Here is a 24,363-nt window from a genome sequence, read left to right on the forward strand (position 1 = left end):
TGACAGGCTGGAACAGCACGTTGCAGCTCTCCACCAAAATCACCAGTTCTGTGGATCTCCTCCAGGCCTCAGCATGAAGCGACCAAACTATCCAAGATTCCTTACTTTGGAGCCCACACAAATTAATTCAGCAGCTGCCTTCCCCTCTGCTGAAGCCACTTCATCAGAACAGCTGTGCAATTTTCTCCTTACAAAGGAATTGCACTAATGAATAGCATTCTGGTTACTCAGTCTGCAAAGACGTGGTTAAAATATGCATTTTAACATCTGAGTCTGGCACTCAGAACAGCCCCTCCAGTCACCAAGATACTCTGAATTGGCATCTTCTCATCTCACAATGTTAAAGCCTTTTGAAATTCACCTTCTCTTCAGTTCAGTGTTTTGTTCACAAACTGCACAACCTCACAAACCATCTCCTGTTTTCCCTTCCGAGTTCAAGGCCAGCTGTTGGCTGTTATTAATCATTTTTTTTGGTGGAAAAAAGAAGCACCTGTAAGAAGTTTGAACACAAAGCAAACCAAGACATCGAGTGGGGTGGCACAGGAGGAGCAGCAGCCTCAGTCACAGCATTTGACAAGTTTTAAGCCTTCTGTGGCCCTCCCCTGTCCTGTGACTCTCAGTGCTCCAGCACAGGAGCCAAGCTGGGCACTGATGGTCCTGCTCAACACTCCCGAGGTGTCCTGGTGCTGCCACACCACTTCCTTCTGCTCAGCAAGTCACCATGGACACAGAATGAAGGGAGCAGGTTGGTGCCCTCACATGGCAGGGTGATATTAACAATATATCATATATATATTATATATATTTTAGATATAATATATATATAATGTATCGCTGATACCTGCAACATCAGAATGCTCTGACTTCCCAGGAGAAAACCACTGAACTTCATCAAGCCTAATATATAAAGTGGACACCTCGGGCCCCACGAATGCTGTAGCAAGAGCCGTGTTTGGAATTTCTGAGAAGGTTAAACATCCTCAGCAAGGAGCTTAAAAAGAGACATTTCTCACACAAAATGCTCAGAAAAATAAAATCCTTTTTTGTAAAAAATACCAAAATCCAGCACTGCTTTCCAGCAGGGTTAGTGTCAGACCCCCACCAGAGCACAGCCCAGGGCATGAAGTGCTTTAGAGGTCCCAGCAGCTGCTGCCCCAGGGCTGCCCCAGACACCCACAGGTTCTGCCTCCCAAGGGTGTCAGAGCTGAGCCCACGGCACAGCAGCTGCTCAGGGACTGTAGTGTATCCTGTCATTCTACAATTGCACACACACACACAAAAAATAAAAAACAACTTTCCCCCGTACATGAATTTGAGGATGAGGAGGACACTGGGCAGAGGCAAGGCGTGTTCTAAATCCCACATGGACTTTTTCAGCCCATTTCCTCGATCTGAGAATTCCCCATGTTCCCGCAGGTTTGTGTAAGCAGTTTTCCAGAGGCAAGGTTCTTAGTTCCAAGGCTGAATTCAGCCAGATGCCAGCAACACTTGATTATTTTCAATACCCACAAGCAAAGGCTGGCAGGGAACAGCTTTTATCAGCACACAAGTCAGAAGCACTCGCTGCACTGGGGCAGGGGTGACACACAGTGCGTGGTGAGATCATGGGCTGGGGGAAGAGGGTCACCAAAACTAACTCCAGCCTGGGGACACCAGTGCCCCATGGCTCCTTGCACAAACAAACGGAGGAAAATAGGTTTTCTAAAGAAAATCTGGAGCAGGAACCGACCTAAGCCACTTCCAAAGCCTCGCTGAAGGAGTCTGTCTCTCTGATTAACAGAGGAAATCCAAGAGAGAACCATCTCCTGAGGCTCCAGCTGGCTGCTGGGATACGGCCCATTACCCAGGCACAAAATACCCTGTTCATCAAGGAAGTGCTGAGATGTTCCTCAGCTCCACTAACAATGAAAATTAAAGTTAGAAGATTCCTCTCAGCAAAAAAAAATAAAACCTAAACGTTCAATCAAAACCAACACGCACACGGGTCGGGTCCCTCATGTGCCCAAGTCTTCCCTGAAGCCACGGGGAGCCTGAGAAGGCAGCACTGAAGAATCACACTCAATACCAGTGGCAGATGACAAACTCACCAGCGGGACTAACCAGTTCTGAGACTGGGAGCCTCTCCTGCCTGGGAATGGTTCCCAAACTGGGCGGGATAAAGAAAGAAACGACCACTGTGCAACTGAACTCTGAATTTTCACCTATCTGCAAACACCCATTACAGCTCTGGAGCAAGGAACCATCACTTCTTCCCTCCTTAAACACTGCCAGACCTTGTGTTACAAGCACTTCCAAGAAGTCACACACCTGATTTCTCACAGGAAAAGCTTCACAATAATATTCATAAGTTAATACGAGAGACAACCTACCTTCTCCAATGCCTTTAAACAATAAGTACTGGAACAGAGGCATTTCAGAGTCACCTGGTCTGACACCCACACCTGTCTGTTTGGCATCTCAGCGTTACAGAGGGGGGAAACTTTGCTCTTTCCATAAACTAGACACAAAAGTTACATTGGCTTCTCTGTTTTGTTTTCAAAGACACGTTGACTGATCAAAGCCAGATCTTCAACACCCTTTCAAAATTAAATAAATAAATATGTTGCTATGCTTTGCTTTCTACACTCAAAGAACATTATTTTAAACAGAATATTCTTTTCACTGTCAAAAGGTCTACGGTTTTCTTCGAAGGCCAAGACGTTCCTGGTTTCCAACAGTAAGAGCTGCTGTAGCACATTCAAGGGTAAAAGAAAGACCAAACAATAAAACCCAAACACCACTGCCTGGTCCTGCTCGCTCAGGTCAATGGTCCCGTCCCAGCTCACACGCGACGGCTCCGAGGACAGACTGAGCGTGGCATCGCAGTCTCTCCGAGTTCGTCGCCTGTTGCCCCTCTTCTCCCCTCCCGCGTTTGTCTTTAACCAAATTCACTCCTTTGCCTCTTCCACAGCATTCTGTGCTTCCAATTTGCACTTGATCTTGCTCCAGTACTCGGGTGCCACAGGAGATTTGGGGTCGTGTGCGGAGCAGCAGAGGCGGCCGTCCAGCGCCGACGGCACCAGGGCTCCCTTCTCGTGATCCTTACAGAAGGAATGGGGGCAAAACTCACAGAAGGAAACAGCAGGATTGCTACAGACGTCGCACTGATGCCATGGACATTCCCACTTTCCTGGGGATGGGAGGAGAGAGAGACACGAAGCTGGAATTAGTGCATTTTGGGGACAACACCGGCCTTTAACCCTCACTCCATACTGGAATTGCTCAGATGAATGCAAAGAAAAATCAGCTCTTAAGGTGGTTGCTACTTCTTCTCACTGACAAGAATGTGACTAGATACGGTTTGTTTTGCATTTTTTAGGCCTCTCTTGGCACAAAACATTGCTGCATGCATAACCAGAGCTTAAAACAGTAAGAACTACCCCCTCTGACACCAAGGCACCAAATATCCCTGCAAGATGGAGTTTGTTTTATACATTTTCCTGATTTGTGAGCATCTCTCATTGCCCTGGACACTGCCCTGCTCAGAGGGTACCTCCAAAGGAAGCTTTAGTTATGTTGGCTTTGTGAGTGTTTGAACTGTCATTTGATTTGTGCTTGGTCACCCTGGGACACCAAGATGATGCTTGTGTTCTAGTCAAAGTAAGAGGAGGAAACTGGATCCAAGAAAGAGATGCAACAAGAACAACATCAGAAAGGATGACAAAGCCTCTGCCCATCAGTTCTATTTAGGAACAGTCACCTGCTGTACTGCTAAAAGTGAGTGGTATTGCAAAAGCAAATATGCTGGCCTTCATGCAAATAAACACTGAATTTCAGCTCAAACATTTGTCTTGCAGCAAGAAGGAAAAGAAGAACAGGAGCCACACAACTGCTCTTACCAAAAGGTGGTTGAGTCAGGTTAAGGCATAGGAGGTGGTACGCTTTGGGACAGTCCTTCTTATCACACATGACCAGCTCTCCCCCATCTCCACACTGGAAACAGTTGTCTTCGTGCATCTGCTTCTGTTCTGTTTTTATTTTCCGTTTCTTCTGCTTTAACTTTGCATTCTTCACCTTCTCTTCATTTGCTGTTGCAAACGCTGTCTAACAAGGACAAAATCACAGCACACGGTCACTTAGAAACCCCTGGCATTAAAATCTACTTTGGGTTATTATTTGCATGAATTCTGCTTAAATTAGATCCACTCAAAAAAGTTGTTAAGCTGTAAAGCCAGAAGTGCCCATCCAGATGTTTCTGAATTAACAGTCTGGTAAATTAACACCCTCCCCCCAGACACAACAGCACTGCAGGGCACACTGTAAAATCCTTAGGGACTTCCAAGGGTGGAAAGTACTGCATAGGTTAAAGAGTTAAATAAATCAACCCCCTCTCTTTGCCCTAGGAAGTTTCCAGATCTGGGAGGAGAAGCTTCACTGTTCCTCCAGGTACCTTGGGCCGCACTCCCAGGAAGCCGCTGCAGTTCTCTGCTCCGCAGTGACACTCGGTCCTGCCATTGCCCAGGCAATCCAGGTTGTAATTGAATGTTAACTCCATTCCTGCAAGTCAGAGAAAACCAAGTCACCCACACGGCCACTGAGGAACAACAGGCCTGTGACAGTGACAATTTATCAGTGTTTGTAACCGTCAGACCCCTGCTAAAACTGGAACCTAAATATTGTCTCCACTCCGACGAATGACAAATTTCCTAAACACGCCACTGGTATCAAGTAACTTTAAAGAAAAAGAACATGATTCCAAGTGAGGAACTTGGCCATCGCAAGACAAAAGCAAACATGCCAAACAGTGCCATCCTTTTACCTGCAGGGATGTCACAAAGAGCAAACAGTCCAACTCTAATGTCACCATTCACTGTCCACTTCTGTGTTTCACAGTTTGGGTTACAACTATGGTTCATAAAACGGGAGTAGTTCCCCTTTGGGCCAGCATCTATTATTCGGTCCTTCAAGGAAAAAGACAAAGACGTGTTCAGTACTTACAAAGGAAACAAGGTTTCCCGCTGACCAGTGACAGTTTATATGGAACAATAAATAATATTCACCTTGGTCACAGTCAACATATAAAAATTGGTGACGCTGTTCTCGTGGGCACGTTTGATCCGCAGCCGGCACTCCTCCTCGTCAATGAGCTCCCCAACATACTCATTCACAAATTCACCCTGCAGAGGGAAGGAGAACAAACATAAGAAACCCATGCACCCTACTCATGAGAAAAGTATTTCCTATAAAAACCACTCTAATCATCACAAAAAGTGTTTAATGGTCTCATAGGCACAATTGGAATATGTGCACCAGGTACTTGCTGTCCAAGCAATAAACCCCCTCAGAATAAAAGGCAGCAGAGCCCAAGCCTGTTCCTGCACTCACTGACAAGACAGTCATCAGTTCTCTAAAATCCTTACAACTTTCCTGTTTTCCTTTAAAAAGGACAATGTGACAATATTAATGGACTCCTCAGGAATGGAAACTGTTACAATAATTATTTTCATTACATACTTCACTTTCATGAAATACAGATTTCAAAAATCGTAAGTTTCATAAAATGAATGGCTAAAATTCACATTTAAAAGTAGCCCTACAAGCCCACAGGTGTTCTGAGGGAACTCGGAAGAGCTGGGACGTGACTGACACCGTGACACAAGGAGTCAATGTCGAGCCCTGGGCATCACCGTGCAGCCAGGCTAAAAGGTTAAAACACTCACAGTGCACTCGCTGGAGGTGCAGAACGCCATGTTTTCACCCAGCCCCACCCTGAGATGGCTGTGACAGCCTTTGTGCTGGGTCACTGTACCTTTTTAATGCTCCTTTTGGTCCTGAGGCCCCAGCCGCGGCGCTCGGTTTTGATGATCTCGGCGTCGGGGTAGAGCCTCTTGGTGAAGCACTGGTTCTGGCAGCGCTCCCCGGCCGGGCACACCTGGGGGTGGCACTCGTACTGCAGCATCCTGTTCAGGCACTCCGACTCCAGCCCACACGGGTTCTCGTCCGAGGGCTTGCAGTTACACCGGGGGATCTCCGACAGGTCGGCCACCTGGATCTGAACCTTCCCTATCACCTTGTTGGACTGGGGAACAAAGGAGGAGAAGAACAGAGGGTGAAGACAATGCACAAGGAACAAAGAGCCAATAACTGACATGAGAAGGCAAGAAAATAATGATTCCATCCTGTGTTTTAATGGCACTGTAAGACAGAACAAAGTATTGGTGAAAAGAACAGCAAAACGATCTGTGTGAATTTCTTTAAGCTTCAATTGTTGCAAGCACTGGTTTAACTCAGAATCATGGAATCATAGAATGGTTTGGGTTGGAAGGGACCTTAAAGTTCATCCCATTCCAACCTCCTGCCATGGGCAGGGACACCTTCCACTAGACCAGGCTGCTCCAAGCCCTGCCCAACCTGGCCTTAGACACTGCCAGGGATGGGGCAGCCAAAACTTCTCTGGGCATACTTACTCATGCATAGGTTAACTTACTCATACATAGGTTAAAAATAGAAAAGAAAGAAGCCAACTCACTTTAATGTGTTTATAGGGCGGAGGTTTCCTTGAATTCCTTTCAATTTCCAATGCCTCTTTGCTTTCTCTTTGTGCTTTCAGCTCCTGGAAGCGCTTTGCTGCTTCTTCAAGTGCTGTGCAGGGAGTTCAGAACAGAGAGCAATTAGCCCCAGCTGCTGCTAATCAAACATGTACATGTATCTATTTAGATTTATTTTTTTTTTTTTAATGCTAGGAATAGAACTGTATTAACAAAAAGACAAGCTAAAAATGAGTTATTGCTCTTTATCATGAATCTATCGTCAGGTACTTTCAGCAGGTACCGAGATACTGAACAATGATCCCATGCAGCAGAGCCCAAGCTCCATCTTAACATTTCCCAGTTTGTGGAAGAACTGAACTGGCCCACAACAACACACAATGAGTAGGCACTTAAAGAAACACATTTTTATCTGCAGTCAAGGGATCGACACAATGCTTGGATTTCACGTGAACACAGAACACTAGTCACATAATAATCCCATGCAGGTTAAGTGGTGATGGAGACACAAACACGTGGAATTTTTGTCATAAACCACTATAAACTTTGTTTGATTTTACCTTTCTTGAAGGTCTTGTTAATACTAGTTTGCCCCTCAGCAAAGCTTTTATCTCCTTCAACATAAGGGAAAACTCTGCCCTGGTGTACCCAATAGTAGTCATGTGAACCAAAGAAAAATACTGGGAAGTCCCCGATATCATGTTTGAGGCCCTGTATGTTGAGAGGCACAGACCTGGGATTGCAGATCTCTGCTGGCCACCACCTGCAGAGGAGGAGAAAAAAGAACAATATAAGTTCCCTGAACCAGAGCTTCCCACCTTCCCTAATGGGACTGAGAAGTAAAAGCCAGTTTTCCTTTCATAAGGAAATGAACTCCTTCCTCAGCCACAGCTCCCTCTGGCAACACCCTGGGAAGCTCCATGCAAAAACACAAGCAAAGTTCTTGCTCCAAATTTTGGAAAAGCATCCGTGGCCTGAGAGTGGGTTCCTAGGATACCCTTGTAAACACCTGTATTGCTGTAGGTGAGCAAAGCAAACACCAGCAAGGACTCCAAGCCAGCCCCTGGTGTTCTGTGTCGTGATCACACTCTGCAGAGCAAAGGGAAGTGCAGTCCCGTGTCCATCCCTGCCTGGGAACAGCAGGAGAATCGCATTTCAAGGGTGACATCCATGTCTGACACACAGCAGATGAATTATTGTATTTCCAGTACCTGTTCACAACAACTGAGCTGCTTCATTTCCTGCAATTCCAGAGTACATTAAAACCCCCACAGCATTAAAACCCCCTCGGTGAACTTGCCTGTAATTCCCAAGCTTGACCCAAACGATCTGCTTGTACCGCAGCTTCTTCCCAGCTTTACAGTCATTGCAATTCCAGCATCCCTCAGGCATTTCTATGCTGAGACACTCGGGGTGGAAGGAAGCTGGGCAGGACTCACAGCACAACAGTTTGCCACCTTGAAACAAAGAAGCCCTGCTTGGTTTGTAGAAGTCAGGATTTGCTCCCCCGGTGCACAGCAATCGCCACTCACTTTAAACCATCCGCTCTACATTCCCACTGCCCCACAGAAAAATGGCAAAAGAGAGGGATCGAGTCAAACTTAACAATGCTGGTTAAAAAAAGGACTGCAGTGCTTCATCTAAAGGCAAGTCGTGACTCTTAAGTGCATCAGACACACAAAACAGCAGCTGAGGATTCCGACACGAGGTGAGCTGGCAGGAGGAGCACCATCCCTGAGGGAAGCACTGCAGCTGAGAGCAGTGCTGCCAGCTTTTATCCCTTTGCTGGTGGCCAAAACAACGACAACCCCCCACGGTTTTAAGGAATCCTTTTTCAATCAACATTGTTCTGACCGAATCCCCAGCAATCATTAGTGAGTACCAACCCCACAGCCTATAGGTTGATCAATGCTTTTCTGCAGCAAGGACAGGGAAAAGAATTGTAATAAAAGTGTGTTTATTCCACAAGAAGAGGTTTACCAGGATGAGCCCAGTACATAAAGCACAATGAGACACACGAGTTGTCCCCATCCCAAAATTCCTGGTGCACAGAGGGAACCTCAGTGTGGAGATTCATGTGAATTTCTGAGGTTTACACTTATTTGGGCAAAAGTTGTTTTGCCTGTCTCACATTTTGGCAGCTGTATTAGGTGTGGAGAGCCACAGCACATCTCTAAGCCACCCTCAGCAAAGTAACTCATACAATATGACTCGATACATTACATATATTATAATATTTTATATATGTAGCTATATAAATATATCTATATACATTTTTATAGATATATGTATATTTAAAAATTAACAAGTTTTTGTGTCTACATGGAAAATCTGGGAGAGACTTGAGAGTATTCAAAGCAATTTTCAATCACAATATCAAAAGAGGTGTGAATAGTCACTTTCAAACCTTTATCAGAAAATCTTGTCCACCTATAGACTTCCCAAAATATTGTTGCATTAATTGATCGTTGCATGTCACAATGAGCATTCCTTAAACAATCCAGTTGCATGACCAACACTGTATTTCCTCTGCTAAAACCAGTAAAATCCAGCCATAAGGAGTCTCCAGAGCTCCCCAAACCCACAATGAAATTTTTGAAGTATTTTTTTGCAAATGTAATTTCAGAGGAAGTACAGACAAATTACTGAAACATTATCCGAGATGGGAAAATGTCAAGAGATGCAAAAAATCAAACAAAATCAAACACAAAACTGTCAGTGCTGAGCAAGAAAAAACCCAACATTGCTCTCGGGATGCATTAGGCAGATATGGCTCAAGCTAAGCACAGGGCTCAAAATAATTCTTGTTCTCAGGAATTACAGGACTACTGGAAGCCATCGCTCTAGAAATGCTCAGAACAACCTGCCTTGGGCTGGGGAATGGGGCACTGGCTGTGAACACTCTCAGGGAATCAAATTTCTGTGGGGAATTTGGGTGGTGGAGGTGGGACACAAGGCCCAGGGACTAGAGGGGACACACACAGGTCAAACCTCGCTGCCTTCTCCCTCTGGATGGACACAGCACCCTCCCTTGCCCAGCCCCAAACGTCCTCTCTTCTCTCAGGCTCTGCACAAGACCCGAACCAGCACATCCCCCCTCTTCTTCCACACCTCAAATCAATTTAAGAAGTGGTTTTACATCATCCAGGGAAACACTGAACTGCAACAGTATCGAGATCCATTTGCCTCCTCTTCACATTGCTGTGCAAAAGCAAACACCAGCTCCCTGAAGCTGGAACAGGCCAGGCCACATACAGAGTGACTGAACCTCTTCCAGCGAGAATTTAGTGACAGCAATTATTTTAAGCCCTTTTGTAATTAAAAAAAAAAATGAATTAAAAAAAAAAATTGCCAACATGAACACAGGCTCACAATAACCATGAGTGAAGGTCACTGAAAGCAGTCAGTGTGGGGACAAGCAGACATTTCTCTGTTGATTTAGAGAGAAAAAAATAGAAAAAGCAAAAGTAAATTAAAGAGAAAGAAACTATTTTGGTTACCTTTCTCACATTTCTTTTTGGAAGCTGACGAAGGAGGAGGAATCATAGGTAATTTCATCAACTCAGCACGATTTGACTCATTCAGTAGGTAGTGGGACTTATAGGCATAGGAACTGAACAGGGGGTCTGAATGGTCCTGCACTACCAGCCCTATACGAAACAAACAGAAAGAGATGAGTTGCAATGAAACTACCCATGATTCCATGGAGGAAAAATCAAATCAACCCAATGACCACCTCTAATGCGTATGTGGGAACGAAAAAAAGGATAAAATGAAGAAAATGGAAAGTCTGACAGAAAGTTTCTTTGCTAACAAAGAGGTTGTGTTGGAGAGACTCAACTGGAAAGTCTTGTGCTGAAACAAGGTGCTTCTAAGTTGAATTTCAGTTGTGCTTTAACCCCTCGATTGTGCATCTATAGAAAAGCACAAGAAAGGCACCAGTTCGATGTGTGGGCTCCCCTCTCCCTCCCACAAGGCAAAAGGAAGCTCCTCTGCAGAGCTGGGGGTGATGGTCAGTGCAGCAGGATCGAGCTCGGAGCTGGGGCTGCAAACAGAACACTCAGACTTCGGGTAGGAGAATTCACCATCCCTCGCTACAAACCTACCCCTGAGATCTCGGCTGGAGAGGTGTTTTGCCTCTGTAGTTGTGCTGGAAAACAACGAGGGGGGTCAGTGTTCTGCAAGGCACCAAGGGGGAAGCACAGAGGGAGGTTCTGTCCTAGCCCGTGGTGGTGAAGCTTCCTGACCCTGCCCACCCAGGGCTGCTCCAGAGCAGTCCAGCACGGTGTTCCCTGCGTGCCCCATTCCAAGCCAGGCCTGTGCATTTCTGTCCTTCTCCACCAAGAAGAGATTCTCCTGTTGCTCCAAAGAGCCCAGGTGAGAGCCCAGAGCTACGGAGCAGAAGCGTTTGGCCAGAAACTCACGGGAAGAGCAGAGCAACTGAGCCCCAAAGAAGCAGGAAGGATGAGCTACCAAGAGAGCCCCCGGTTCTTTCCCTGGGGGACACACAACTGAGGGCTGTAAAGAAGCTCTTGGAACAGGGTGGCTAAAATAGTGCTGTAAGGAGAACAGTGTCAGCCCACCTGGACACACATCCTCAAGAGGATTCCTAAAACAAGGACGACCCACACATGCAATCATGAACTGCGACGTGCTTAACGGAGGGCACCACGGGAGGCTGGATAAGAAGTCTTAAAGTATCTCATATTTCAAGTACTTCACCATAAGCAAGTTTCCATATTTTATAGATTGTCTCACATCTACATTCCTCACTTCAGTAACTGCACCTAAATCCGAAGTCCCTGGTTCTGATAGCAACTAACACTAATTAAATCCTCATTGACAAAGAGGATTTCTAAAGCATTCAGTTCCTTGTTCCTTTCTGAGTAGGTGCTCAGTGCTCCTGCCCCAGGTGCTGTTCTCAGCACTCTGGCTCCTGATTCCAGCTTGCCCTAGTGGAGACAAACCACACAAGAATGTTCTGGAAGAACAAGTAGAGAGTTGCTGTAAGACACAGAGGATTCAGGCAGCAGCAGTGGTTTGTAGCTGTTCAAGTTCTCATAAGGCTCAGGGAATACACAGGACAGGGAATTCCATCTGCCAGGGCTCAGGAGGGGAACCTCTAAGGAGGGTCTTCCAGGATATTTGGATCTTGGGTCAGCTTCAGGCACCTGGATTGGCAGCCCACAGGTTAACAAAGGACTCAAAGGAATGGATTTAGCTCCCTGGTATCTTGAGATGTGTTTGATACCACAGCTGAACGATGGTTTGAAAGTGGCAGAGAACAAAACACTGAGGATGAGACATCCCTAATCTGACACTCAAACCAGGAAGGTCCATAGAAAACTTATCTGATCCTGGAACCAGCCTGACTCCAGACAACCAAGAGAAAAACATAAAACCAAACGGCTGAAAATATTATGGAACTGCTCTACCTCCCACAGAAACTGTTTTTACTGTTTCTCCTCTGGCTCTAGGAAAAAAAGCACCTTTCCACGTAGTTTGGTTGGGGTTTTGGACATAACTATTGGTTAAACTAACAAAGTTGAAGGATGGGCATTCACTTTACTCAGAATTCCATCTGATGTGGAATGCCCCATAGCATCTCTGATGTGATTCACATTACACATATCCTGCCTAGGGGTGGCCCCAAAATGTTTAAGTAAGCCCACAAAAGGGGAAACACTGAAGCATGTTGTGAACATCCTTTTACACATTCCAAACCTCACTGTTTCACTTTGAGCTTCTAGATTTTCAAAATATTTTATTTTAAATGCGATCCTTCATGATGGCTCCCAAATTGCTTGGAAATAAGAAAAGGAAAAGAAAGGAGGTAGAAAGGAAATTATTCTGGCACCAGCTATCCTTTACCATTCAGAGGTCTGTAACTACTATTCTGCCCTTGCAAAGTCAAGGCAAACTAAATCTCCACCTGAATGAACACAAGTGAAAACAAGTGACTTCAGGATCACTTTCACCTCCTTATTAGTGACACTCAAAGCTGCTGAAGAGAACATCCAATATAAACTGCTGTGATTCTGTAGAAGGTACATATTAGCATTATTTCAACACCTAAGGATATCAGTAATTTCGAATTTTGAGACCAAAGCAACTGATGCGCCAACATTTTTTTAAGTTGTGCTCTGGCAGAACCCTGGTGACTGAAGAGCAAGTGGGGAAAAAAAGGAAAAAAGTAAAAGGAAAAAAAAAAAAAAAGAGAACTTTGGCATACAGGAAAGCCCAGCATGAAACCTGCTCATACAGTACTGCTAAAGGTTTTCTTTCAAAGTTCTCAAATGTGATGGCAGTTATAAATTAAAATGAATTTTTCTAGTTCATGAGTAAATCCTACCTTTTAGCCTTAAAATTTTAAACAGTTTTAAGTTTGTGAGTGGTGAAAGAATCCCCTTCTGCTTAATACAGTGATTAATAACCCAGCAGCCATTCTCAGTGTGCAACGGCTGGAATTGAGGAATTGGGATTCACTTTTCCCTACAGGCAAAACAAGTCAGCCCAAGTGCCTGTCACTGCTTCTGACTTTCAAATGTTATGGACAGCAAGTGGAATCTCATGAGAACTGTTGACCCAAATAAAATGAAATTAAATAAAATAAAAAATCCCAGGCAGCATTTAGCCCCAGTGAGCCTAAGGGAGGAGTTCCTCGCGAAACACTGAAATTTTTATCACTGAACTGCACAAGTGACAACAGAACCATAAAGCAGGGAAAAACCGAGCGTCTCACCTCTTGCACAAACGAAACAAAAGCCTACATTTACAGCTGATGAGGAGTGAGTCCTTTTGGAATGGTTACTACAGATGAGGATGTGGGATGACACAAACAAGCTCCCGGCGGCGATGCAGCCGTCTCCCGAGTGATAGGCCACGGGGCACCGCAAACACCTCGCCATGCGACCTGGGACAGAACACAGAGAGTCACCCGGAGCCACTGCAGCCCGGGAGCACCGCCAGGACCTCCAGTCCCACCCAGGACCAGGTCAGGACAGGGCAGAATTCCCCACAGGCAGAGGCAAGGCTGGGTCTATTCCAGTACTGGGGTAAAAAGAAACAGTTACATCGTTTGGTTGGGGTTTTTTTAATAAGTTTCACTATTAACTCTTAACTTTCACTTTAAAATTGTTAAGAAAAACTTTCGTCATTCTAGAGTCCATTTGCTTTGTTTAAATATTTTTGCTCATTCCTAAAAGGATTTTTTCCTTGAAAAATAATTGTTCTAAAGGCCACTACAAACTGTCTCTAAAAACCAACATTCCTTGGCCTCGCACTACAAACCCTTGGCTTCCTTTAAACCCAGCAGCACCAGCTGACAAGAGTGTGGATCCAGGGACACTCCACAGCAGTCTTGGGCTGCCAGCTGCTTCCCACCCAGAGAGATCTCAGTGAACTCATTGAGGAGGAAACCCTCGTTCCTTGCTGTGTTAGAGCGTGGAATTGGATCAACTGTTATTATGGTGACACAGCTGAGCCTCCTCCCTGCTTGGAGCAGCTGCCCTCACCTTTGCTGGCTTTGTGCATGTCCTTGTCCATGGAGCAGGCAGTGCAGCAGTGCTGTGGGCACCGGAACCCCCGGGACTCGAACAGGGCCGTGGCAAACTTGCGGACACAGGACTCGTGGTAGAACTTCCCGCAGGTGCTGACGGAGCAGCGCTTCACATCCTTGCCAGGGAGCTTGCAGGAAAAGCACGTGTGTTCTCCTTGGAAAAGATGGAATAAGGGAGTACAACTATAATGGCCAACTCTTTGAGGTACTGTATTGTAAAAAAATTCTGAAGCCAATAGAGTTACACTGGTGTGAGCAACACAGGTTCCTTCCCTCCCAACGGGCACACTGTGATCCACAGTAACTGTGGAGTTGCTGCTCACACTAAAGTTTCCTATTCCAAGTAAAACCCTAAGCGGTTTATTACTTTTTTCTTACGAGGTACTTGCTAAGCAGAAAATGAGAACCTGGCCTCAGAGGTTAAAAAAGTACTGGAACAACCCAAACTTACTCCCAGACCCTTGGAACACGCCACCCTGCTCTGACCAGAAAGCAGCTCCTGAGCAAAGATGGAAATCCCTCCCAGTTTTCCAGGCACTGGAACACACTCACCGTTCTTACACTCGGCGCAGATGAACTTCTCCTCGGGCACAGCCTTCAGGCCGAGGCACTCCAGGTGGAACACGCTGCAGCACTCGCCCTCGCAGGCCAGCAGCGACTCGCCGTAGCTCTCGCAGATCTGGAACAGGCAGAGAGCTCAGCAGGGAACGGGGTACCTGACACCCTGAAGTGCCAATGGCTGCCAGGTGTTAACAACAGGAACGGGCTGGAAAGCGCTCCAGAGCTACGAGAAGTCTCTGGGCTGAGGACGATCCCAGCACTCCCTGCACCTTGCCCTGGGAACAGGCACTACAGCATCCACCCACACTCCTTCCTTTTTTCAGGGAACAAGCTGCTCTTGCTCTTCATGTCCTTTACTATTGACAAGGAAACTGGCCAGAAGATTCCAGGATTTTCTCTTGGAAAATCCTCGCTCTGCCCTATCCTGAATGACCACATAAAATCTTCAGATGGAGCAGAAAATGGCATCTATTTTTTCTACAGATGCTGGCAGGTCTGGATTAGACACCACTTTCCAGCTTCTGAGCTTCCTGGCATGCAGGAGGGCTTAGGAATAATTTCATGATCACTTCATATGAATAATTTCCAGAGCATAAATCCTAAAATCCTGGATATTTTATCTGAGAGACATGGTTAGAAGACGCAGTTAAAACAAGCAGCGTAATATGAAAACAGAAAAGGGGGAATACATATTTAGTATCCATCACTTCCCAGTACCACCAGTTACCTGACAAACAGTGTCTTTTTTACTTGTGCCAGTCCCTCTCCTGGATAAGCTGGAGTCCACTGACTGTACATCCGAGGCATCGGCGTCGGCAGTGGCTGACGGGCTGTCCGAGCGCTTCCCAAAACTGCCCTACAAAGAGGGAAAGCCCACGGCACTCAAACCAGACACTTCCAAAGGACAACCACATTGGGAAAAATATTTCTGTCACTGTGGCTAAGAGGACCATCTGATACGTCAAGAGACACAGAGGTCCCGGAAAGGTGCTGAACTTCTCTGGGGTGATACAAGTGCTGCCTTCTTGATACATCTCACCCGTACAAGCAAAACACCCCGAAGAGCTCTCTTACTTTTCCAGACCCCCCTAGGATTTATACCAGACACAGCAGTCTCACAATTCCCAAAGAACCTCAAATCTTCCACAGAGCAAGCTGTGAACTAAACCAATGCTTTGCCAGGCAAAGGAGTAGGAAAACTTGTAAATAAAGACTGTATTTTTGTATCAACCCAACAGAGGGGATTAGAAGGAAACAGACCTGGCTTTATGCTTTCAGACAATAAAAGACAAAAAAAATCTGTAGAGACGTATTCACATATTCAGGGTTAATTAACTGAAGAGCCTGTTATACACTGACAGCTTAATCAGGGCCCTGTGAGAACAAACACATCTTTACCTGTAAATCATTGAGTCCCCTGGAATCAGAGTCAGACGTGTCCCTGTAGGCAGAGCTGGTCAGCTCCATGTCTGTGGAGGCACGACTCCTCTTCTTCAAGGGCTTACAGGAGTCTGAAATCTCGCTGGCACCTTAACACAACACGCTGAAATTAGTTTTAATATATGTTCTCAACTCTTTGCTTAAAAATAACAAAGGAATAAGAAAGATGAGAGCCTGGAATGCATTATTTGCCTTAATTTTCAGTTTGCAATTTTGTTACTAATTTAATTCTCCCTGAAAAGTTCATTAACTGAGAACCACCTTAGGCAGAGCTTTTGACAAACTTCTGAACATGCTGACACAGTGGAGGAAGCTGCTAAATTGTCTCTAAAAGAGGATAAATCCTCAGGTGATTTCCTCTTCATCATCCATCTTCAACTTTGGCTAAGCAAAGACTTCTAAGAAATGTCCAGAAGGATTTGGGTGCTTACAGCACATGAACAGACACCATCCCTCCCCCAGCAATGCACAAGCACCAGTAACAGAACCCCAAACACCCCCTCACCAGAGAAGCCGAGCTCAGCACCCCAATGCTCAGCCCTACAGAGCACCAACAGTGCAGCTGACACAGAACAAAGCCTCTGCCCAAGGGTGATGAGCCACCAAGTTCATTTTTGCCGGCAACTCACCTTTCTGCAATCCCGTCTTCACTGCTGCCAGTGGGACCGTTTCAACCTGTTTGAATAGGAAAACCCACAGTTAAAACCGGAGGAACGTTTCTCCCTAGGAGCAAAAAGCAAACAGGTCAGTTCAAGGGGTTAGAATTCGGGGGGGTGGGAGCTGCCATCCCCTCCTCAGCCCGAGCCTCCGTGTCCCGCTGGATTCCCTCCTGCCTAGGCCGGGGCCCGGAGCCCGGCAGCCCCAGGTCACTGGCCAGGTCCTTTCGCTCTCTCCCTTTGGGCACGAGGGTGACAGGAACGCTGCATCCGTGTCCAGCAGGCAGGAGCGGGGCCTTGGGGCAGCCAAGCCTGGTGCTCTGTTCCCCCCGGCTGTGTGAGCACACGTCCCCCTGCACGGCTGGCACCAGGACGGTGCAGGGCCGCTCCCACCAGCACTCCCTGGAGCTCCTGGAGCCCTTCCTCCCTGTCTAGAGCGCTGCACGGGCCCGGCCGGGTGCAGGGCTCTACACAGCTGGAACTCGAGGGCACAAACACTTCGACACACAACTGGACAAGTTTACAATCTCGCAAAAGCACTTCCGGCCCTCGACCCTACGGAGAAGGTTAGGAACTGTTCTGCCAACATACATGGAAGACGTGGGAATTTGGTGACTGGATAATAATTACAGAAGAAAGCTGTTGCCTAAGTCCTGTTTTTAAGGTTAAGAATTACAAGTTATTTCTTTGCAATGCGGTTACATATGCATGGAGAAACACATTTAGTAAATATTTAAGGATTATTCTATAATTTTTTTAAAAAATATTTTATTTTGTTGTACAATAGGTAAAAACATACAATAGAAGGATTTGTATAGGATACATTTTGTAATACAAATATAAAATCTAAACAATCACTTTTATTTCTCCACTAGTCACTGTAACAGTAGCATCAACATTTTGTTTTTCCCATTAATTGTACTCGTTCCAGTTATAATTTTATACCAAGTTGTTGCAGACTAATTGGGGAATCAGTTGCAAGAAAACTTGAGTTTGGGTAACAAATATTGTTGCATAATTGTAAGAAGTTAGTAAAATTATTTTCTTTTAAATATAACTTAATACATTCAAAGTTTTGCGCATTACAGTGCCCCTGGGTTTCACTTTAGTCAGATACTTCTCCTGAGAAAAGCACTTTAATTAATGTCCACAGACTGAGTTAGCCAGGTCAGAGAAGCACACGAAGCTACCTGGGATCCATGAAGTTCATCTTGTTGGTTCTTATACCTTTGTTAAATTAAGAAACATTTACAAACATAAAATAACTCCTTTGAAAGGGGGAGGCTGCAACCCCTCGTGCCAAGAAGCTCCAGGGACCACGTCAGGTGTCTCACACCCAACGTTTAAGTTGCTTTAAAGTTTCAGCAAGAAACTGTCTCGAGCTGGAGCACTCACTCCTTTGCTGCACACCAGTGCAGGAATGCTGAGGCATCAAAGGGAAAACAGCGGGGGGAAAAAAGCAGTTGGGTTCACTTTCAGTCTCTGAAGTGAAGGAAGTGCAAAACAAAGCGCAAGGGGCCAAGAATAAATTAGAGATAAAAACATTTTTCCCCTTCCCATATAAATCTTCATCCTGACTGCCCCTCTTTAAAAATTCTCACTGGGAGAAGCTAAACTATGAAACATTCATATAAAATTCTCAGCTTTCAGACAGAGAGCCCCTTGAAGAGGGAAAATCGACCATGTAAGGAGAAGAACCAACAACTTTGACAAACTTGTTAAAAAGTGTATTCAGGTTTTAATATTTCTGTCCATCCACTGCACTCTCCTACTCACTTCCATGCAGAATTTTTTATCATTTTCTTTTTTAAAGCAACAACATTTGTCTGTCTGATATCCAGATTAAAGGAATGCCCTGTACACGTTAGAGCTATTTCAGGAAGAAAAGGTATATCCAGATCTGTTTTGCTGATGTCTGCCAACATGAAAGTCTGACTATTCATCTATAAAATCATTCTTAAAGTCCATTTTCAGAAGTGGTCAGATTAGTCACTCTAACTTCATTTGAAAAACAAAACCTCAACACAAACCAGCAGCTAAATCAAGAGCCAAAGGAAGGAACCTGGTGGAAATTCCATCCAAGAGAAATCACTGAAACAAACCCATTTTGCTCAGAACAGAAATCTCAAAGGAAACATGGCAGGTTCGTTAGGAGTCATCCATCATTGCGTTCCCACTTCCATAGCCTGACTGATACTGAGAAGATGCCAGTAGCAGAGTCACAGCAATGGCATTGACAGGGGGATTTCATGGAGGATAGTCCAAACCGAAACCCGATGGGGAAAAATGGAGAAAAATAAAAAGGCACCAATATAAGCCACAACATTTATGAATACAATATATTTTAACTCTCTACATGGAGGAAGCCAACCTGCTCCTTTTTGATCTTCTTCTTTGGCACAACTTCGGTGGATTTCTCAGACTCTGAGCGGGTTCGAATCGATCTTCTCTGTTGCTTCTTTTCTACAGAACCTGAAGAAGGTAAAAAAGGTTTCCATTACATGATTCCTTGTATTTCTGAGGTACAGCAAGTGTGCAACACCAAATCAACAGGTAAAGGAATGAAACCAAGACTTTGTCCTCTTTTGAATGTTTTATTTTTAAATTCAGTTCCAAGCTGTTGGCCAGCTGGTGCTGTGGCTGCAGACACACATTCTGATTCCAGAGACAGATCAGCTTCAGAAAACAGACACCAGTAACAGAGCGGGACAAAAAGCTGGAATCCATCTTAGGGCAAACAGATTTCCACAACACACCTCTCAGGCCCAGTCTTCACTTGGTTAATTTTGAACCAAGCAGTCCATCTTTGGCGTTTTGGGAAGGTAGCCACAACCAACTCCTTCAATGAAAACAAACTAGAAATTTCAGAAGCAAAGCACAGCTTCAAGTTTTTCCCCAAAATGCCAGTTCTGTGCCCCCTCTGTGGGGCAACAGCCTCTGTCACACAGGAACTACAGCCAGCCCCCCACTGCAACACCTGCAGCCACACCAGACCTCAACGTTCACCTGAAGGCTTCGAGGCAAAGAAAAGCTCAGTACAAACAGAAGCAGTGACCACGATATGTTATTGTCGTTAACGAACGTGAAAAATGAGGTTTTTAACACGTTACCAGAGAGAACAAACTCAGATTAATGAGGATTACTGTGGTATGGAAGCAGGAGCTGCTGGGGTTTTGGCAGCTAACTCTTTGTGCTCCAGCACCTTCAGAAAGGACACAAGAACCATGCACACAACACTCAACACCACAGGCAGCTGTTGGAACAAGCACACACCTGGAGCTGAGAGAAAACTGGCACCTGAGGATTTCCAGTGAGCTGTTGGGAAGCATTATTCTTGGGTTTATGTTTGGGGGGGAGGTTCTCCTAAAGAAGACACAGCTGTGAAATACTCCATATTCTTCCAAGCAAAACTGGAAACTCTTGGGAGCAGGAATCAGCTGCGCCAGAGCTGTAAGGAGCTGTAAACCTGCCTGGTCTTGTCAGGAGATAAAGTATCTAGAGAGCTAGGCAGGCTTGAACCAGACTAAAAGAAAGCCTTGCAAAAGGACTCCAGAGAAAAGAATGAAAATTGCTCTTGATGCATGGGTTGAGCATTTTTCTCACAGCTGCATGGCTCCAGAGTAGGGCAGTAACTAAACTATCCAGTTGGAAACGTTATTGTGTTACAATAATTGTATTTCTGAGGGGATAAATTGTTTTTCTTCGAGGGAAAAAACTTTTAAAGCATACTAACTAATTAATAATAGCAATTAGCTATTAATAATTTAGAAATTAATGACTCAGGTCAACACCCTTCCTGTTTGCCCACATGTAACTTCTGGTTCCAATGAGCCCTATCCCTTCAGGGACTCCCACAGCTGCAGTGGGTCTCCACACCAGAGCTGGGAAACATCTTCTGGCACCTCAGTGTGTGGTCAAAATCCCCTGAAGCAGCTTCAGGTAAACTTGAGCGGGTGCAACCAAACAGTTCATGTAATCAAGAAGGGATTTTCTGCCTTTGCCACCTCACTGCAGCAAAGGAATTAAGATCAAGCCCTGGACCCGAGAACTCCAGAACCAGCACATCTGATGTTGGCTGACAGCAACACTGATCAGTGCAATGGGCACTTTCTCCTCCTCCCGCTCTCCAAGGATCCGGTCATCAGTTCCACAATGCTCCTGTTTTGATCCAGAGTTTCAGGACAGACGTTGGACCAGCCCTCTGCCTTGCTACAGATAACTCTAGTTCGGTGTCTGTGCAGGCCAGAGGCACTGGGGGGGCTCAGGGCTGCTCTCCCAGCAGCAGATTTCAAGCAACAGAACTATTTTCCCAGCACTGTGGAATTCTGTGCATCTAACTGAAGGCTATCAATAAGGACTCCCAGAGTCAGTCTGGGAAATACTTTACCACAAAGGGATTCTGAAGTTCCAGTGACCTCACATTTGAAAAAAGGACTTGGCAGTCATGTTCCACGAGAGGGGACCAATAACTGGACTTTGGACATGGCTTTGAGAGTGACTGTTTGGAGTGTGCACTGCAGGAAAGCTCAGGCACTTACAGGGTGTTAGCAGGTGGAGGGTCACGTATCCAAAAATCCTAAGAAAATGAAAAAGGAGAGGCTCAGAATTCTCACCCCGTGTCTGAGGAGCCTTTGGGAAGGTGAAGCCTTTAGATGCCAAGAGAGAGAAGCAGAACAGTGATGGCCTCTCCTGCTGCAAGGCAATTCAAGCAGCCACAGCAACTATAGCTGGAAAGAACCACCACTGTCAACAACAGCAGAGGAAAATCCAGTCACCCAGGAAATCTGGAGTACTCAGCCCCAAACAGTCCACAAAACAGTGCCTGTCAAAGAGCCCTGCCTAAAAACTACACACAGACAGGACCTGCAGGGTGTTTGCAGAGGACTCATGGACACAAACCACTGAGGTTTCTGACTCCAGATCTCATTTATTTCATGTTTGGAAAGGGAGGAATAACCAAACAGACGGATAGTTAAAGCAGAAGTGACACCTGGCAACATTATGAGATTCAAATAGCTCATTCCAGGCTTTCCTTTTTCAGGCCCAAGTTCCATTACTTGCTTCAGTGGTTCTTCTCCCTCGGAGCTGATACTTCAAAACTCAGTGCTTTACGATGGGGCCCCTGAGATGCCTTCAGAGGACAAGCACTGCCTCATTTGGCTGATGGAGTTAGTTGAAGCAGTTTTAAAAAAATCCCTGTCCTTGAACAAGTCACGCAGGAACTCAACAACAAAGCCTAGGGAGCCCCATCCTGAATCAGCCATTCCCTACTGAACTGTGCCACTTCCCCAGTCTCTTCCTTTGATCCCAGCTCTTGTACTTTACATTTGGTGCCACGAGCCATGGCAATACCCTGCTAACACACATCCACTGTGTTGTCTTCTAAACCAGCTTGCCATCAGCTCTGCACAGGACATCCATCCTCGAGTGTGTTGACTCAGACTGTAAGTTGCAGACACAAAGTTCAGAGGCCAAACCACCAATCCCACCCCACAGCCGTGCTGTGTGTGCTGGGCTCACCGCCTGTGCCATTAGCCATGCCCGTTACAACTACTGTGTAAACAGAAAGACATTAATAATAATTTTTAAGTGAGGAGAAAATGCTGAATTTCAAGGCTGAGGGCTCAGGTTCAGACCAGCACTCCGCAGTTTCCCTACCTGCTGACCCAGAAGTTGTCTCAGGAGAGGATGCATTTTGCACTGCTGCTTTTTCACTCCTCTGAGCTGATGAAGAATTAAGTTTCTCTTGTCCTTTGACGCTTATTTCTGTTTTGTTACCAACTCCCTTGAAAAGAAGAAAAGGAAAAGGTTGTCTTCCCCTGTGTGTTGCTACCAGGTAATAGATCTGCCCTTGAATCTCAGAACAGAAACAATCAATGCTGTCCAACCCAACACACACACAGGATAAATCTACTACGGAGTCACCTCCCTGCAGAACTTTCCACCCCTCTCGATCTCCCCTTACACACAAGGAAAAAAAAAATTCCAGTGACTTTTCTAAACATTACCTTCTCTATAGGGCTTAGGATGAAATAAACACTCTCCAGGTAGAGAGGCAGAAGGAGGAGGCAGAGAAATAGTCCTAAGCCTTTTCCTTACACTGACTGTGGGAAGCTGCTGTGCACCTGAAGGAAGCTCAGAGGCAGAACTCAATTTAAAAGTCTGTTACACAGAATGTAGTTATCACTTTTTAGTACATTATTAACAGTTTTGTCATCTTATCTGTTTCCCACAAAACCATTGATTTTAAGACTTCCAGAGAATTTCTGGATTATTTCAACTAGGAAGCTGGAGTGAAACAGCTTTAATAATTTCTGGGTGTTGCAAACAAAACTGTGACCATCTGCAAGGAGCTGCTCTGCCACCAGCAAAGCAGTTACTGCCAGAGGTGCACTGAAAGTGGGGTTCAGTGCACTGAAAGGTTCAGCTGTCACAGCTGTTAGACTTAATCTCTCCATTGAAAGGAACATGGATGGTGAAAGCTTGGTGGACACAGTTCCAGCTCCCCAGTAAGGCAGGCTTGGGATAATTCAGGAACGAAAGAGGGTCACCACACCAACCACGTACCTTGGTGGAATAAACAAACTGATCGATGAGTTTTCCATCCCCAGCAGCATTCTGAAGGGCAAAAACCTGTTCAATTTTAACAACCGGAGACATGTTACATTTTTGCAGATCCAGGTTGTGCATGGTTATTGAAGCTGGGAGGGATTTCCTAGCGGCAGCTGTTTTCCAAGCGATTTTCACGGGAGGTGCCTCCTCCTCCTCCACACTGGACTGCCTCCTCTGGCCCTGTCTCCGTGCCTCGGCGCTGGAAGGGGACGATCCTGCCACCACGTTGGCGTGTTCCGGCTGCGTGTTCAGCGCTGGCTTCGGCCGCCGGTTCTTCTTGGCCTCCGCTTTGGAGGCAGCAGTCTTTTTGGCCTTGGCCAAAGCCTCCTCTGGCTCTTGGTCTATGTAAATGAAGGTGTACTGTTCTATCCTCTCCTCCCGGGTCATCTTCAGTGCCTTCTCAGCATGGGCAATGCCAATGTCCCACTGAGCTCGCTCCCTCTGCGGCCTGGGCTTGCGGATCTTAAGGGACAAGGACAAACAGTTGATTACACTGAAGACTTTTGCCACTACAGCACTTCAAATGCAATCCTGAGGGTCTTTACAACTGCCAGGCAGCAGACTGAAGTTTGCTCTCCATTCACGGGGTATTTTTTGACAGATGGACACTGAATTCCCTGCTCAGAGTACAAGCAGACACTCAAGTTGGATCATAAGACCATCACAATTAAGTGTCTGCCCTGAGTTACGACTTCACTAAAGCCAGGCATGGGCAGTATTCAATCTATAATTCCATTATGAGACTTAGCCACTTTTTCAATCCTCCTTATTTTTCCATAAACACTCTTTTCTTTCCACATCAATATTTTGATCAGCATAAATACTGACTGAAGCAGTTCATCTACACAGTAAGTAATTCCTATAGCTAACACTTCCTTTCCAATACAACAATGGGAAAGGAACATATCTGCTAGTATTAGGGGTTGGAATAATGTCCTTAAAATGTATTTTCCAAAGAACAGGCTAATAATGAACACATAAGGTCCTGTTTCTATTTAAAATGCTAATA

The 24,363-nt window shown here is 45.6% G+C and overlaps 1 protein-coding gene across 4 annotated transcripts in view; it reads right to left on the reverse strand.

Annotated features, from left to right (window-relative positions):
• Positions 1 to 1,093: 1,093 nt before the first annotated feature.
• Positions 1,094 to 24,363, reverse strand: part of NSD3 (nuclear receptor binding SET domain protein 3) — a 33,414-nt gene continuing 10,144 nt past the window's right edge. For 2 of the 4 annotated variants that reach the window (XM_027744830.2, XM_039388067.1), the window contains 19 exons: positions 23,310 to 23,816; positions 22,401 to 22,527; positions 19,114 to 19,214; positions 16,716 to 16,761; positions 16,045 to 16,175; positions 15,374 to 15,502; positions 14,638 to 14,764; positions 14,042 to 14,239; positions 13,270 to 13,440; positions 10,028 to 10,177; positions 7,828 to 7,984; positions 7,088 to 7,290; positions 6,509 to 6,621; positions 5,789 to 6,058; positions 5,040 to 5,156; positions 4,799 to 4,940; positions 4,430 to 4,536; positions 3,879 to 4,083; positions 1,094 to 3,169 (listed from right to left, as the gene is read on the reverse strand). In XM_027744830.2, coding sequence (XP_027600631.1) covers positions 2,928 to 3,169; positions 3,879 to 4,083; positions 4,430 to 4,536; positions 4,799 to 4,940; positions 5,040 to 5,156; positions 5,789 to 6,058; positions 6,509 to 6,621; positions 7,088 to 7,290; positions 7,828 to 7,984; positions 10,028 to 10,177; positions 13,270 to 13,440; positions 14,042 to 14,239; positions 14,638 to 14,764; positions 15,374 to 15,502; positions 16,045 to 16,175; positions 16,716 to 16,761; positions 19,114 to 19,214; positions 22,401 to 22,527; positions 23,310 to 23,816 — 3,243 coding nt within the window. In that variant the 3' untranslated portion in view covers positions 1,094 to 2,927. Of the gene's footprint in view, positions 3,170 to 3,878; positions 4,084 to 4,429; positions 4,537 to 4,798; positions 4,941 to 5,039; positions 5,157 to 5,788; positions 6,059 to 6,508; positions 6,622 to 7,087; positions 7,291 to 7,827; positions 7,985 to 10,027; positions 10,178 to 13,269; positions 13,441 to 14,041; positions 14,240 to 14,637; positions 14,765 to 15,373; positions 15,503 to 16,044; positions 16,176 to 16,715; positions 16,762 to 19,113; positions 19,215 to 22,400; positions 22,528 to 23,309; positions 23,817 to 24,363 lie in introns of those variants that run through there. The other 2 variants (XM_027744831.2, XM_027744832.2) reach the window with 2 other exon arrangements.

This window comes from Pipra filicauda, unplaced genomic scaffold (genome assembly GCF_003945595.2).
Source record: "Pipra filicauda isolate LSUMZ 115617 unplaced genomic scaffold, ASM394559v2 scaffold605_size231112_pilon, whole genome shotgun sequence".
Lineage (NCBI taxonomy): Eukaryota > Metazoa > Chordata > Aves > Passeriformes > Pipridae > Pipra > Pipra filicauda.